We start from the raw sequence: 18,248 nt of genomic DNA, 5'->3' as shown, positions 1-18,248 counted from the left end.
TGAGTAGATCTCAGTACTCAGGTGTGAGTAGATAGGCCCCTCATTTTGAGGAAAATGTGTAACTTGAAGGAATGTCACTACCGAACATCTTTTTTTCTGCAATTAAGCACACTTTTTTGGAAGTTATTCCATCAAATTTAGTTTTTCATGTGTACAACTGTTCAGAACTGTGCTAGCTAACCATGTGCTGATTAGCATCTTTGAGCTGGGTTCATAAGTATTTAAAACTGTCACTACCGAAACAGTCATGACAATTTGGGGAAGTTTCGGTAGTTACACTATTGTTTTTTTGGGTGTTATTCCATAATAATTAGTTTTTATATGTGTACAACTATTTAGAACTGTGCTAGCTAACCATGTGCTGATTAGCATTTCTAAAGTATCTAAAACTGTCACTGCCGAAACAGTCACAACTGAAACATTTGGTGGCGTTTCGGTAGTGACATCTTTGTTTTTTTGGGTATTATTCCATAAAATTGTCACTACCGTAACAGTCAGGACCAAAACATGGCATCATTGCTTTGGTAGTAACAAAAGGAAACCCATAATCCTCATATTTTGGGTTTGAGGTAGGCTCAAAAGTATCTAAAATTTTCACTACCAAAAAATTTCAGTAGTCACATCATTTTTTTGGGGTGTTATTCCATAAAATTTAGTTTTTCATGTGTACAACTGTTCAGAACTGTGCTAGCTAACCATGTGCTGATTAGCATTTCTAAAGTATCTAAAACTGTCACCGCCGAAACAGTCACAACTGAAACATTTGGTGGCGTTTCGGTAGTGACATCTTTGTTTTTTTGGGTATTATTCTATAAAATTGTCACTACCGTAACAGTCATGACCAAAACATGACTAGGTGTTGTTCCATAAAATGTAGTTTTTATATGTGTACAACTGTTCAAAACTGTGCTAGCTAACCATGTGCTGATTAGCATTTCTAAAGTATCTAAAACGGTCACCGCCGAAACAGTCACAACTGAAACATTTGATGGCGTTCCGGTAGTGACATCTTTGTTTTTTTGGGTATTATTCCATAATAATTAGTTTTTATATGTGTACAACTATTTAGAACTGTGCTAGCTAACCATGTGCTGATTAGCATTTCTAAAGTATCTAAAACTGTCACTGCCGAAACAGTCACAACTGAAACATTTGGTGGCGTTTCGGTAGTGACATCTTTGTTTTTTTGGGTATTATTCCATAAAATTGTCACTACCGTAACAGTCAGGACCAAAACATGGCATCATTGCTTTGGTAGTAACAAAAGGAAACCCATAATCCTCATATTTTGGGTTTGAGGTAGGCTCAAAAGTATCTAAAATTTTCACTACCAAAAAATTTCAGTAGTCACATCATTTTTTTGGGGTGTTATTCCATAAAATTTAGTTTTTCATGTGTACAACTGTTCAGAACTGTGCTAGCTAACCATGTGCTGATTAGCATTTCTAAAGTATCTAAAACTGTCACCGCCGAAACAGTCACAACTGAAACATTTGGTGGCGTTTTGGTAGTGACATCTTTGTTTTTTTGGGTATTATTCTATAAAATTGTCACTACCGTAACAGTCATGACCAAAACATGACTAGGTGTTGTTCCATAAAATGTAGTTTTTATATGTGTACAACTGTTCAGAACTGTGCTAGCTAACCATGTGCTGATTAGCATCTTTGAGCTAGGTTTAAAAGTATCTAAAACTGTCACTACCGAAACAGTCATGACAATTTGGGGAAGTTTCGGTAGTCACACTATTGTTTTTTTGGGTGTTATTCCATAATAATTAGTTTTTATATGTGTACAACTATTTAGAACTGTGCTAGCTAACCATGTGCTGATTAGCATTTCCAAAGTATCTAAAACTGTCACCGCCGAAACAGTCACAACTGAAACATTTGGTGGCGTTCCAGTAGTGACATCTTTGTTTTTTGGGGTATTATTTCATAAAATTGTCACTACCGTAACAGTCAGGACCAAAACATGACTAGGTGTTGTTCCATAAAATGTAGTTTTTATATGTGTACAACTGTTCAAAACTGTGCTAGTTAACCATGTGCTGATTAGCATCTTTGAGCTAGGTTTAAAAGTATCTAAAACTGTCACTACCGAAACAGTCATGACAATTTGGGGAAGTTTCGGTAGTTACACTATTGTTTTTTTGGGTGTTATTCCATAATAATTAGTTTTTATATGTGTACAACTATTTAGAACTGTGCTAGCTAACCATGTGCTGATTAGCATCTTTGAGCTAGGTTTAAAAGTATCTAAAACTGTCACTACCAAAACAGTCATGACAATTTGGGGAAGTTTCGGTAGTTACACTATTGTTTTTTTGGGTGTTATTCCATAATAATTAGTTTTTATATGTGTACAACTATTCAGAACTGTGCTAGCTAACCATGTGCTGATTAGCATTTCTAAAGTATCTAAAACTGTCACCGCCGAAACAGTCACAACTGAAACATTTGGTGGCGTTTCGGTAGTGACATCTTTGTTTTTTTTTGGGTATTATTCCATAAAATTGTCACTACCGTAACGGTCATGACCAAAACATGGCATCATTGCTTTGGTAGTAACAAAAGGAAACCCATAATCCTCATATTTTGGGTTTGAGGTGGGCTCAAAAGTATCTAAAAGTTTCACTACCTTAACAGTCACTACCAAAAAATTTCAGTAGTCACATCATTTTTTTGGGGTGTTATTCCATAAAATGTAGTTTTTCATGTGTACAACTGTTCAAAACTGTGCTAGCTAACCATGTGCTGATTAGCATCTTTGAGCTAGGTTTAAAAGTATCTAAAACTGTCACTACCGAAACAGTCATGACAATTTGGGGAAGTTTCGGTAGTTACACTATTGTTTTTTTGGGTGCTATTCCATAATAATTAGTTTTTATATGTGTACAACTATTCAGAACTGTGCTAGCTAACCATGTGCTGATTAGCATTTCTAAAGTATCTAAAACGGTCACCGCCGAAACAGTCACAACTGAAACATTTGGTGGCGTTCCAGTAGTGACATCTTTGTTTTTTGGGGTATTATTTCATAAAATTGTCACTACCGTAACAGTCATGACCAAAACATGACTAGGTGTTGTTCCATAAAATGTAGTTTTTATATGTGTACAACTATTCAGAACTGTGCTAGCTAACCATGTGCTGATTAGCATTTCTAAAGTATCTAAAACGGTCACCGCCGAAACAGTCACAACTGAAACATTTGGTGGCGTTCCGGTAGTGACATCTTTGTTTTTTTGGGGTATTATTCCATAAAATTGTCACTACCGTAACAGTCAGGACCAAAACATGACTAGGTGTTGTTCCATAAAATGTAGTTTTTATATGTGTACAACTGTTCAAAACTGTGCTAGTTAACCATGTGCTGATTAGCATCTTTGAGCTAGGTTTAAAAGTATCTAAAACTGTCACTACCGAAACAGTCATGACAATTTGGGGAAGTTTCGGTAGTTACACTATTGTTTTTTTGGGTGTTATTCCATAATAATTAGTTTTTATATGTGTACAACTATTTAGAACTGTGCTAGCTAACCATGTGCTGATTAGCATTTCCAAAGTATCTAAAACTGTCACCGCCGAAACAGTCACAACTGAAACATTTGGTGGCGTCCCGGTAGTGACATTTGTTTTTTTGGGTATTATTCCATAAAATTGTCACTACCGTAACAGTCATGACCAAAACATGGCATCATTGCTTTGGTAGTAACAAAAGGAAACCCATAATCCTCATATTTTGGGTTTGAGGTGGGCTCAAAAGTATCTAAAATTTTCACTACCTTAACAGTCACTACCAAAAAATTTCAGTAAACACATTTTTTTGGGGGTGTTATTCCATAAAATTTAGTTTTTCATGTGTACAACTGTTCAGAACTGTGCTAGCTAACCATGTGCTGATTAGCATTTCCAAAGTATCTAAAACGGTCACCGCCGAAACAGTCACAACTGAAACATTTGGTGGCGTTCCGGTAGTGACATCTTTGTTTTTTTGGGGTATTTTTCCATAAAATTGTCACTACCGTAACAGTCAGGACCAAAACATGGCATCATTACTTTGGTAGTAACAAAAGGAAACCCATAATCCTCATATTTTGGGTTTGAGGTGGGCTCAAAAGTATCTAAAATTTTCACTACCTTAACAGTCACTACCAAAAAATTTCAGTAGTCACAATTTTTTTGGGGTGTTATTCCATAAAATTTAGTTTTTCATGTGTACAACTGTTCAGAACTGTGCTAGCTAACCATGTGCTGATTAGCATCTTTGAGCTAGGTTCAAAAGGATCTAAAACTGTCACTACCGAAACAGTCATGACAATTTGGCAAAGTTTCGGTAGTTACACTATTGTTTTTTTGGGTGCTATTCCATAATAATTAGTTTTTATATGTGTACAACTATTTAGAACTGTGCTAGCTAACCATGTGCTGATTAGCATCTTTGAGCTAGGTTTAAAAGTATCTAAAACTGTCACTACTGAAACAGTCATGACAATTTGGGGAAGTTTCGGTAGTTACATTATTGTTATTTTTTGGGTGTTATTCCATAATAATTAGTTTTTATATGTGTACAACTATTTAGAACTGTGCTAGCTAACCATGTGCTGATTAGCATTTCTAAAGTATCTAAAACGGTCACCGCCGAAACAGTCACAACTGAAACATTTGGTGGCGTCCCGGTAGTGACATTTGTTTTTTTGGGTATTATTCCATAAAATAGTCACTACCGTAACAGTCATGACCAAAACATGGCATCATTGCTTTGGTAGTAACAAAAGGAAACCCATAATCCTCATATTTTGGGTTTGAGGTGGGCTCAAAAGTATCTAAAATTTTCACTACCTTAACAGTCACTACCAAAAAATTTCAGTAGTCACAATTTTTTGGGGGTGTTATTCCATAAAATGTAGTTTTTCATGTGTACAACTGTTCAGAACTGTGCTAGCTAACCATGTGCTGATTAGCATCTTTGAGCTAGGTTCAAAAGTATCTAAAACTGTCACTACCGAAACAGTCATGACAATTTGGGGAAGTTTCGGTAGTTACACTATTGTTTTTTTGGGTGCTATTCCATAATAATTAGTTTTTATATGTGTACAACTATTCAGAACTGTGCTAGCTAACCATGTGCTGATTAGCATCTTTGAGTTAGGTTCAAAAGTATCTAAAATTGTCATTACCGAAACAGACACAAACAAAACATGCCATCATTGTTTCGGTAATGACAAAAGGGAACACATTTTCTTTATTTGGGGGAAATAAGCTAAATTATAGTACAGTTATGTAAGTTTTTACTATTTTAGTATGTTTTTTGAGTTTGTGAAACAGAGTATGTGATGTGGCCGCTACTAAAGCATTATTGTCACTACCGAAAATGTGCAGTCACAACCGAAACATAGGACGTCTTGACAAAAAGAAAGTATACTAATAAACCTTTAACTTTAAAATAAGTATGATTAACTTTAAACCTTTTACATAGAAAAATTGTATTCAAAATACAACAAATCTCATAAATTACACTTGGAATATTGTTCAAATTGTAATTTTATTAAATTTACCCCTAAAAACGCAAAAAGGATATATTACAAGGTAGATGTAAGCAACATTTTAACAGGTCAATATAACCATTCTTATTACATTATATATTACTGTGTTTCGGTAGTGACAAATTCGGGGAGAGGATAAATATTCCAAAATGCTCTAAAAAATACAACATGAGAATTAACTGCACAATTACTAAAAATGTGTACCTTGGATATTATGCGATTTTCATACATTTAACATTTGTGGAAAAGACACATTTTTAAAGACGTTTTCAACTCTTGTAGAATGGCCCGTATATCATACGAATACAATATACTGCCCAGCCCTAAGTCATTTCCTCCTTCTGAAAGCAAGAATCAGTGACGCATGACAGCTAAAAATGTGACTGAACAGGAACAGCTATAATATTAACCGAGTCAATGAAATTTCCAAACAACGAAGGCATATCAATGCAGTCATGACTTTGAAAGATTTTTAATGAACATATTTGGCTGTTTAATTACGCTCAGATTTCATTCGTATTTCATTATCAAATTAGGCACCTGGATAAATGTACAATTGACACAAAAACAGTAAACTGTCAGCGTAATTTAGAGACCTCAAATCATTTCAGCAACATACACTTCCAAAATGAAACCAAGATATGCTTGTACATTATAATTATGTCTTTTCAAACACAATAAATAAAAGTAAACAGGAAAATTCATTCCAAAACACCATTACCATTTATCACGTTTCCTAAACTCAAACCTGTTTTGTCAAACACAAACGCCCTGCAGAGGTTTGGGGTCAGTAGTCGTAAGCTTGAAGCCAGAAAACAATCCCTTTAAAAGACAAGTGAAGGTGAGGGGTTACTCAATACACACCAGGGCCGCAGGCGATGGCATCTGAATTTCAGACAAAGTCAGTATTTAATGTCCCACTAAGAGACAATCACGTGAAGAACTTCAAGCAAAAATGACATGCAGTTAAAGTGAAGGAAATGGCTCATTTTTGATGATCCTTGCTCAGATTTCCAAGATTGCGGTTCAGTTTGTAAGAGATTTTGTGCCACATTGGAATAAGAAAGAGTAAGATGCAAAAAGCCAAACGCAAGGCAGAAAGTTCAGCCGTGCATCAGATTCATGTTGTAAAGAAAGGCACTGCAAGGAAGAGGAAGGAAAGACAAAAAGAACAAGAAGAACAACCTTTGCGGGTAGTAACTCTACCCTTGACATTCCCTTATAAATTAAAAATCAAATTATTACAATTCCAACACTTAAGGTAATATGGCAACACACTCAATATGGGCCATTGAGTTCAGTTCACATTCAATACGCAACCTGGAGTGTGGTCGCAGGCCGAGAGAAAGTCGCTCGCCTCGTGGGCCGCAGTGTGTCTCGCTAAAGCCCCTTCGTGGAGGAGGCCTGCTCTTTGAAGTTTCTTCATCAACTTCATCCGGTTGCCTCCAAATGGACAAGTTTATTTGACGGCATTTAGAGAAGTACAACTCCCGTACTTCATATTCACATGACAACCTCTGAGAGAGGAGTAACCTCACACCCGCTCGGGGTTCGCATCCTTGCTGACCCTGCGTCTGGGGAAAAGCCGGCGTTTCAACATGATCAGCTGAGGGACAGAAAGAAAAGGAAGAGGAAGGAGTGTCAACCAAACTTGTTATGAACGCTGCTGGGCAGCTTGTGAGAGACACGTGATACACGTATATGATACAAACAAGATCAACACATGATCAAAAAAGGGAAGGAAAGACTGATACCGTAAAGACTGTTGAATTAATTTAGAAAAGTGAACTTTAAACTTTTTTTTTTCTTAACCTAATTGAAAAAGAATGGAAAATGTTTATAAAAATACACCGATTAGTGATTAGAAATAGCTCTTCCATCTACATTTGACCCTTTAACACTAGCACTCTCTATTCTCTATTTCTATTTGGTCTACTTTTCTTTTTATTAAAAAAAGATCCTCTAACACTTGAACTCTCCATTCTATTTCTATTCTAACTACTCTTCTTTTTATTCAAAAAAACTGACCTTCTAACACTAGCATTCTCCATTTTATATTTCTATTCTAACTACTACTAATTTTCTTTTTATTAAAATAAACTGACCTTCCAACACTAACATTATTATTTTGTTTTTATTTATTATAAAAAAAATGACCCTCTAACACTAGCATCCTCTCTTCTTTTTCTATTATCTACTTGTTTTATTTTTATACATTATAAAAATTACCCCCTAACTCTACTCTTTTTTATTCTTTCAACTTGTTTTATTTGTTTTATTTTTATTTATTAGTAAAAATGACACTCTCACACTAGCATCCTCCATTCTTTTTCTATTCTATCTACTTGTTTTATTTTTATTTATTATAAAATGACCTTCTAACACTAGCATTATCTATTTTTTTCTTATTCAATCTACTTGTTTTATTTTAATTATTATAAAAATTACCCTCTAACACCAGCATTCTCTATTTTTTTCATTCAATCTACTCGTTTATATTTATTCATTATAAAAAATGTACCTTCTAACACCAGTGTTCTCTATGTTTTTCTATTCTATCTACTTGTATTATTTTTATTTATTGTAAAAATTACCCTCTAACACTAGCATTCTCTATTTTTTTCTATTCTATCTACTTTTCATTTTTATTTATTATAACATTGACCCTCTAATGCTAGCATTCTCTATTTTTTTCTGTTCTATCTACTTGTTTTATTTTACTTTTTTTATTATAAAAAAAATTACTCTCTAACACTAGTGTTTTCTATTTTAATTTTTATTTCGTATGTCTATTTTTTCTATTCGATCTACTGGTTTTATTTCTATTTATTCTAAAAAAATGACCCGCTAACATTCGCATTCTCTATTCTTTTTCTATTTGATTTGTTTTATTTTTAGTTTTTATAAAAAAATGGCCCTCTATCACTAGAATTCTCCATTCATTTTCTATTTAACTTGTTTTATTTTAATTTATTATAAAATGTCCCTCTATCACTAGCGTTATCCATTCCTTTTCTATTTAACTTGTTTTATTTTAATTTATTCTAAAAATGTCCCTCTATCACTAGTGTTATCCATTCTTTTTCTATTCTACTTGTTTTATTTTTATTTATTGTAAAATAAATCTCTCTCCAAGACTAGCATTCTCTATTCTTTTTCTATTCCATTTACTTGTTTTCTTTTTATTTATTATAAAAGAAATCTCCCTCCAACACTAGAATTCTCCATTACTTTTCTATTTAACTTGTTTTATTTTTATTTGTTATAAAAATAGCCATCTATCACTACCGTTTTCCATTCTTTTTCTATTCTACTTGTTTTATTTTTATTTATTGTAAAATAAATCTCTCTCCAAGACTAGCATTCTCTATTCTTTTTCTATCTACTTTTTTATTGATTATAAAAAAGACCCTCTAACACTAGCATTCTATTATCTTTTTCAATTCTTTAGACATGTTTTCTTTTTATTTATTAAAAAAAAAAACCCTTTTAACACAAGTGTTCTCTAATCTTTCTATATTCTTTTTCTAGTCTATCTACTTGTATTATTTTATTCATTATAAAAATGGCCCTCTAACACTAGTGTTTTCTATTCTTTTTCTATTCTGTTTACTCATTTTATTTTTATTTACGATAAAAATGACCCATCAAAACTAGCGTTCTCTATTCTTTTTCTATTTGATCTGGTTTAATTTTTAATTATTATAAAAAAAAGACTGACACTACCGTTCTTTATTTGATGTACAAGTTTTTTTTTTCATTTACTGTAAAAATTACCCTCTAACATTTTGTATTATTTTTCAATTCTTTTCAACTTGTTTTCTTTTTATTTATTTAAAAAATTAACCTCTAACACAAGTGTTCTCTAACCTTTCTCTATTCTATCTATTTGTTTTATTTTATTATAAAAATGGCCCTCTAACACTAGTGTTCTCTAATCTTTCTCCATTTTATCTATTTGTCTTCTTTTCTATATGTGACCCTGGACCACAAAACCAGTCTTAAGTCGCTGGGGTATATTTGTAGCAATAGCCAAAAATACATTGTATGGGTCAAAATTATTGATTTTTCTTTTATGCCAAAAATCATTAAGAAATTAAGTAAAGATCATGTTCCATGAAGATTTTTTTGTAAAATTCCTACTATAAATATATCAAAATGTAATTTTTGATTAGTAGTATGCATTGTTAAGAACTTAATTTGGAAAACTTTAAAGGTGATTTTCTCAGTATTTTGATTTTTTTGCACCCTCAGATTCCAGATTTTCAAATAGATGTATCTCAGCCAAATATGGTCCTATCCTAACAAACCATATATCAATAAAACGCTTGTTTATTGAGCTTTCATATGATGTATACATCTCAGTTTTGTAAAATGTAACCTTATGACTGGTTTTGTGGTCCAGGGTCACATATATCATAGAAAGAAAAATGCTTCTATTGTCCTCTTTTGCAAATCTCTTTGGACAAAACAGTCTGCTAAATGACAATGTAAATGTAAACATATAATATTTAATGAATATAAACAATAGAGAATATAACAAAAAAAATGAATACAATATTATTAAAAATGATTGGTTTAATTGCATTTTAAGTGCCACTTCAATTCCTTTAGAACCGGTAATTAATAATACATAATTTACTACTAGTAACAATGAGTACTGCATATAAGCAGGAATTCCATCAAGAGAAACAGGAAGTGGCTATAAAAGTTAATGAGGAGGCTATAAATCTGTTCTGAAGATTGTAATTAAGCCTGTTAATGTGCTAATCTGTCAGAAATGAGGATGCAGTCAAACATGACATGCATCCACATGAAAGCACCCACTGATAATGTATCACCTCCATATTTGTACTTCTGGTGAGTGTTCACATGACTGCTCTGTCTCTAAGGACAGATGAAGACACACAGGTCTTTTAAAAGGTCACCGTGACCATTAACCTCCAAAAGCCAGAAACCTGACCCTGCAATTAGTAGTGTGACTATTTGCTGCCTGGATCAATCATCAGGATGATATTTTTGCCTTTTCCATTTCCTTAAATGAACACAAGAGGGTTGCTGGGTAAAATGTGATATATTAATTGCTAATGGTAATGAGATTAGCCAGACTCCACTGGACTCAGTGTGCGTTTCTGTGTGTGTGTGTGTGTGTGTGTGTGTGTGTGTGTGTGTGTGTGTGTGTGTGTGTGTGTGTGTGTGTGTGTGTGTGTGTGTGTGTGTGAGACAAAGTGAAATGAAGAATGAGAGAGTGGACAATGGACATGTAAGCCGAACCGCACTGACCTGCTCAGCAAAGAACGACATGACAGTGAAGACGACTAACGTCACCAGCACACAGTGGGTCCAGAACTTCAGCTTGTCCCTGTATATTCGCCTGTAAAACAGAAGAAGGCTGGTTAGTGTGGTGCATGTAGCTTGTTACACGGTAGCTGCTATAACTACACAATCTGGATCCAACAAGCACTTGTATACATTGACAACAAATCAAAAGTTGTTGTTGAGTCTGATGAAATACAAATTTCAGCTGCAATGGTCAAATGTTGACATTTTCCTGCAGCTCCAGTGTGAAGAGAAATGTTTAGAATAGATCTCTGGTTATATAACTCGGTTTCTTCATTTGAGGTATATTTGGTAGCAATAGCCAACAATACATTGTATGGGTCAAAATGATCTTTTTTTTCTTTTTAATGCCAAAAATGATTAGGATATTAAGTAAGGATTGAGTTCCATGAAAATATTTAGTAAATTTCCTACTGTAAATACATACAAACTTACTTTCTGATTAATATGCATTGCTAAGAACTTCATTTGGTCAACTTTAAAGGCGATTTTTCTCAATATTTTTTAAATCAGATTGCAGATTTTCAAATAGTTGTATCTCGGCCAAATACTGTCCTATCCTAACAAACCATACATCAATAGAAAGCTTTCAGATGATGTATAAATCTCAATTTCAAACAACTGACCCTTATGACTGGTTTTATGGTGCAGGGTCACATATTAATGCCTTATTCTGCATGGCCATATTTTAGATTCCTTAACCCCACCACATACCTAAACTTAAAGCAACACTAAGTAACTTTTTTTACCTTAAAATAATGTTTCCGAACTCATGTCAGTGGTTCATCAACTCATAACAGGGTGAAACGGCACTTTCGTATTCGCTTTGCGACCCTCTATCGGCCATAACAGCACTATGTAAGTTTGGGTCGTCGGGTTTTGTAGTTCAAATGATACTACAAATGCGACTTGCTTCACGGCAGGCCTCACAAAAGGTTTTCACACTTTTATAAAGTTATACAACATACTCTACCTTGTCACTGGACATCGTTATTTCCAAAGCCGCTCCTGGATAGCCTTTCAAACAAATAACGTGCATGTGACACGATGGTAGGCTAAATTATTTACGACAGCGGTAATGGACAATTCTACTTCTAACCTGTAGAGGGAGCATTGAGGGAAAAGTTACTTAGTGTTGCTTTAACTACCTTACTAACTATTAACAGGCAGCAAACCAGGAGTTTAGTAAGGCAAAAGTCATAGTTAATAGTGAGAATATGACCTTAAAATGAACTGTAAAACAACAAAAGCGAAGGAAACTGCAAAGCCTTTTAGAAATATAAGGGTTCCTGTCAATTGTATTAAAATATACACTACTGTGTAAACGTTTGGGGACAAATTATTTAAAAAATTAAGTCTTTTATGCTCACTAAGCTGGATTTATTTATTTTAAATTACAGTAAAAAATTGAGAGAAACATTTCTTCTTATTATCAATGTTGAAAAAAGTTATGCTGGCTAATAATTTTTGTATGAACTGTGATACATTTTCTTCTAGATTCTTTAAAAAATATTACATTCAAAAGAATAGCATTTATTTGAAATGGACATCTTTGGAACAAAATGATTTGCTGTCACTGATCAATTTAATGCAGAACTGCTGAATAAAAGTATTCATATAAAAGAAAATTAAATAATAAATATATTTTAGAAATATATAAAAAAAACAATTTTTAACTGTGATGAATCCAAAAATATAAACTAATAAATAAAAAGTTTATTTAGTAGCCTTTTTTCTTGACATCTTTAATACATGGTGCACACTTAGAAATAAATATTATATATATAGTATATAGTAAATCTATTTAATTAAATTGTGAAATTATAAAATTAGAAAAAATATATAATACAAGTACTCATATAAAAGATTATTAAATAGTAAATATATTGAAAAAAGAAAGAAAATCTGAACTGTAATGACTGATGTAATGAAAAATGTCAACTATTAAATAGATTTTTGAATTTAAATACAATAGATTTACCTTGAAGAAAAATGTATTTTCTATTCTAAAATCTATTTTAGAATAAAACAATAACAAACACATTTTTTTATTCATAAATATCATTATCAAATGATCTGATTTTATATGAAATTATCTGATACTTTAATATGTTTATAGAGCTTGACATGCGGCTTTGCAGTCATACATTATATGACTTTGGTTTGACGGATATTATTAAATATTAATAATAATATAATAACATTAAAGGGATAGAGTTCACCCAAAAATGAAAATTCTGTTGTTAATTACTCACCCTCATTTCAATCCAAATCTGTAAGACCTTTGTTCACCTTCAGAACACAAATTAAGACGTTTTTGATTAAATAAAAATATGTAATATATAATAAGAGAAGAAATTGTTAAATAAAGTGGTTATTTTTGTTTTCTTTGCACAAAAAGTATTCTTTTAGCTTTATAAAATTAAGGTTGAACCACTGATGTCAAATGGACTATTTTATCAATTTCTTTACTACCTTTCTGGGCCTTGAACGTGCAGTTGCGGTGCTGTCTATGCAGGGTCAAAAAGCTCTCGGAATTAATCAAAAATATCTCAATTTGTGTTTACAGATGAACAAAGGTCTTACGGGTTTGCAAATGTCACGAGGATGAGTAATTATTGACAGAATTTTTATTTTTGGGTGAACTATCCCTTTAATTAATACAATAGAAAATTGCATACCCCTATAGTAACAGTGAGCTCATTCACTGCTGTCAGCATACAAGGGAAAGAATGGTAATGCCGACTTAACTCTTGCCAGATTTGAAACAGTATATTTATCAAGTGCGTGATTGACAGTTCACAGTGACTCAAGATCTGATGTCACACAGCAGTCTGTCAGAGGTGAGAGGGTGACAAGGTGACATCATCATCTCTGAGGACCCCAGTCCGTTACCCTTTTGTCACCAGCGTGTTTGTGTCCGTCAGAAGCAATCTGCAAACACAGAGCTTTTAAAATCACCCAATGGGGTTGCTTGACTCTAGCAGTGTCCAAAAATAACACCCTGCCCCTCAACCCAGGCAGGTCACACGCCTCGGATGGGGCTTAATGGGGCATCTGGGTGTAACAGAGAGCCGCTCTGGCTGGTTAAGCATGAACGGCAAATGCACTAGTCATAATTTCCAGCCCGTAACCCTCCAAAGGAGCGACAGATACATAAACCCTTCTTCAACCACCTCCCCATTCCCAGAATTCCAGAGTGTGTCGACAGCTATCACCCAACTTCACACAAGTGATGACAGGAAGAAACGTTTACCAGTATTCACAACAGTAAAGCAACAGAAACAAGCTATAAATCAACACAACAAAATGTAAACAGACTTGTGAAACTCATTACAACACAACCAAATATAACTCTACACCAATAAACCATTATATTCAGGGACTAATGATCCCAAAAAGTTGTGGAGACAAATTATAAATCATTTGAAAGCTTAAAGTTCACTTAAAAGGACTGATGAATCAATTAGCGATTGAATTCTTTCACCGTAATGTTGGTCCAAACCCAAATGACTTTTTGCGAAACACAAAAGAAGATAATTAGAAAAATGTGCTGGCTACTTTTCATCCAACCAGTGAGATTTAAAAAAGACTTAAAGACTATTACTTTACTACGCCTATGTCCTATATCACCTGCTGGAACGCCACTCTCTCATAAACGCACATATGACAAATAGCTAGAGATTACGGTTTCTAAAGTTTTTAATATGGATTTTTTTTATACAAACTCATTGATTCGCTCCTGGAGCATTATCGACCCTCAGGAGCCGTGTGGAGTACTTTTTATGATCGATTTATGCACTTTATTTTGCTTTAAAACCTCAACACCCATTCACTGCTATTGTAAATCTTGAAAGAGCCAGGACATTTTTTAACACAGTTGAGGTCAAAAGTTTACATCCCCCTTTCAGAATCTGAAATGTTAATTATTTTACCAAAACAAGAGGGATCATACAAAATGCACGTTATTGTTTATGTAGTACTGACCTGAATAAGATATTTCAGATAAAAGATGTTTACATATTGTCCACAAGAGAAAATAATCGAAAAATCTATAAAAACGACCCAGTCAAAAAAATTTACATCCCCTTGATTCTTAATACTGTGTTCTTACCTGAATGGTCCATAACTGTGTGTTTTTTTTTTGTTTTTTTGTTTAGTGATAGTTGTTAATGAGTCCCTTGTTTGTCCTGAACAGCCTAAACTGCCTGCTGTTCTTCAGAAAAATCCTTCAGGTCCCACAAATTCTTTGGCTTTCCAGCATTTTTGTGTATTTGAACCCTTTCCAGCAATGACTGTATGATTTTGAGATCCATCTTTTCACACTGAGGACAACTGAGGGACTCATATGCAACTATTACAGAAGGTTCAAACACTCCATGCTCCAGAATGAAAAAACATGCATTAAGAGCTCGGGGGTGAAAACTTTTGAAATGAAGCTCATTAACTTATTTTGTCTTCTGAAAAACATGTAAGTATCTTCTGTAGCCTCTGAAGGGCAGTGCTAAATGAAAAAAAAAAAAAAGAAGATATTTAGGCAAAATGAGAAAAATATACACATCTCCATTCTGTTCAAATGTGTTCACCCCCAGCTGTTAATGCATACTTTTTTCCTTCTGGAGCATCAGTGAGCGTTTGAACTAGGATGGCTTGAGGGTAATTTTCTTTTTTGGGTGAACTATGCCTTTAAACCTCTTTCTGTTGAGGGTTTCACTAACCTACTCCTCTGTTCATACTTCAGCTTTAGTAATGCAGTTAGTAATTTGAGGTATGTACACAGACCTGTTCGACCTGTCTTTGTTAAATGCTCATTACGTTTCTGTACTGTATGACTGTTTGTGACTGAATTCTTACCACTCCTGCAGCTCTGTCATGTGAAGGAAACGGTTTCTGTATTCTCTGGGCAGTTCAAACTGAGAGGGCAATGGAAACATCGACTCGTAGAAGTCCCTCAATACAGCTTTAACCGTGCTGGCATCCTTATGGCTGTGGTCAATATTGTCATTCAGGCAGATAAACTTCCTGTAGGCAAAAATAGGGGTTCGAGTGAGATGAGGCTTCCCAAAGTGTGCACAAACAAGAACGAAAGCCTTTGAACATACCTAGGGTTCTTCCTGATGTCATCAAGCTGCCCTACTACATGAGAGACGTTGGTCCTTATCATTTTGAAGGCGATCTCCTCCTCGCCCATAATTTCAAACCTGAAACGAACGTGAGACTGCATAACTAACCCGGTCTCATAAGAGATGTTGAAGAGCTCTGGCTGAAGTGTAATGAAACGTCTACTTGTATTTATTCTGGTCCTTGAAGGCTTTGTGAATCCTCTCTGTGATGGGTTTGCAATGGACTACTAAACCTTTTGTGACAGGTGGCTGTAGGAACATCAAAACACAGATTTTATTAACCAAACCACAGATACACAGACAAAAGAGCTCCTAATACAAGACTTTCATTTGCATGGAGAGGTGTTGATCAATTAGTATTTGTTTTGTGAGATTTTATACTCTAATATTTGATTTGTACACTTGTGTTTGAATAGTTACTTCAAACAATGGATCTCACCATGCTGGGGTCGTAATAGGCCTCCTGGGTGGGACTGACAGTATGGAGTTGCGTGAGATTGGATGGAAGAGTTTTTGAGCAGTTTATAAGCATCTGCTCCAGACTGGTCAAATCCTGTTTACAGTCAAATAAACAGACATGCCTTTCCTCAACACACGGGTAAGACAGACAATCATGTGGTGACAAAAAAACAACAACATAGACACACACAAGTTATACATGCCTTGTGCATGTTCACTTCAAAAAACCACTTCCTGAGGTTTTGTTGTGTACACATTTGCCTATCCTGCTTCATTGTTTTTTTTTCATTTGATATCAATTTGATCATATAAATTAATCGGATTACAAATTGACTTTCAATTTATTTAAATAACATTCTAAAATAAATTTGATTAAAATTTTAAAACCAAATTTAACTACATTAAATTAAAATTCAATTTTAAACTAAACTAAATTCAAATAAGTTAGATAACATATTTTATTTTAAATGTAGTTGATTAATTTAATAAGACTACATTTTAAATACAAATATATTAACTATATTAACAAATATACTAACCTAAAACTAAGGTTTTGTTTGTGTAAATATTTGAGTTTTTTATTTAAAATGATTAGAATGAATAGAATTTAATTAAAATCAAAATGTTGATATCTTCATATTATTTAATTATATTATTTAAATTAAATTTTAAATGGAAATAAATTTGACTAAAATTTAAAAACAAATTAGACTAAAGTAATTAAATCACAATTTGCTTTCAAATTAATACAATTATATTTTAAACTGAAATAAATGTGATCAAAATATAAAAACAAATTAAACTAAATTAAATTAATTAAATCACAATTTACTTTCAAATTAATAAATTAATTGGACTAAAATTCAAACACAAACAAGACGAATAAAATCAAATAAAAAATTAATTAAACTAAATTTAAATAAATTAGATTACATATCAAAATAAACTAAATTTTAAATAAAATAAGACTACATTTCAAATAAAAATATATTAACTCCTGTGGTTTTGTTTGTGTACATATTTAACAGTCCTGCTTCATTGTTAATTATCTAATGTAAGTTTTTTTTTATTTAATATAATTTTAATAATATAGATGAAACATTTTATATGGAAAAATATTTAAAAACAAATTAGACTAAATAGCATTTTAAATTAAACTAAACTAAATTTAAACAAATTTAAATTTTAATTAAACAACTACATTTTAAATAAAAATATATTAACTCCTGTGGTTCTGTTTGTGAACATATTTGACTGTTCTGTTTCATTCTTAAGTCTTTTTTATTTTTATTAAATATAAATGTAATAAAATTAATGAATTAAACCACAATTTACTTTTAAATTAAAATTATATTTTAAACGGAAATAAATTTGACTACAATAAAAAAAATTAATTAGACTAAATTAAATTAATTAAATTACAATTTACTTTTAAATTATTTAAAATACATTAAAATACTAAATTAAATTAAAATATAAATTTAAATCAAGTTAAACCATACTACATTTTAAATATACTTACTTAAAAATACTTTATTAAAAATTAATTAAAATCAAAAACAAATTAGACTAAATTAAATTAAAATTCAATTTTACATTAAATTACACTACATTTAAAATTCAAACATATTAGATTACATTATTACATTAAACAACTACATTTTAGGGCTGTCCCCGACTATGAATTTTCATAGTCGAATCAGAATTTTCGAATCTTTCTATAGTCGACCGATAGTCGAATCATCTAGGCTTATGTGCGTGTGTGAATGGGTTGGGAG

General features: G+C 32.7%; 1 protein-coding gene across 1 annotated transcript in view; it reads right to left on the bottom strand.

Annotated features, from left to right (window-relative positions):
- Window positions 1-5,569: 5,569 nt before the first annotated feature.
- Window positions 5,570-18,248, bottom strand: part of gnptab (N-acetylglucosamine-1-phosphate transferase subunits alpha and beta) — a 33,194-nt gene continuing 20,515 nt past the window's right edge. Inside the window, exons 16-21 of the mRNA XM_073838062.1 lie at window positions 16,451-16,564; window positions 16,175-16,260; window positions 15,991-16,089; window positions 15,743-15,910; window positions 10,832-10,922; window positions 5,570-7,154 (exon numbers count right to left, since the gene is read on the bottom strand). Coding sequence (XP_073694163.1) covers window positions 7,083-7,154; window positions 10,832-10,922; window positions 15,743-15,910; window positions 15,991-16,089; window positions 16,175-16,260; window positions 16,451-16,564 — 630 coding nt within the window. The 3' untranslated portion in view covers window positions 5,570-7,082. The remainder of the gene's footprint in view (window positions 7,155-10,831; window positions 10,923-15,742; window positions 15,911-15,990; window positions 16,090-16,174; window positions 16,261-16,450; window positions 16,565-18,248) is intronic.

The sequence above is a fragment of the Garra rufa genome, chromosome 4, assembly GCF_049309525.1.
Source record: "Garra rufa chromosome 4, GarRuf1.0, whole genome shotgun sequence".
Taxonomy (NCBI): Eukaryota; Metazoa; Chordata; class Actinopteri; order Cypriniformes; family Cyprinidae; genus Garra; species Garra rufa.
Note: the sequence above shows the minus strand (reverse complement) of the source record. Positions and strands in the feature narration are given on the sequence as shown.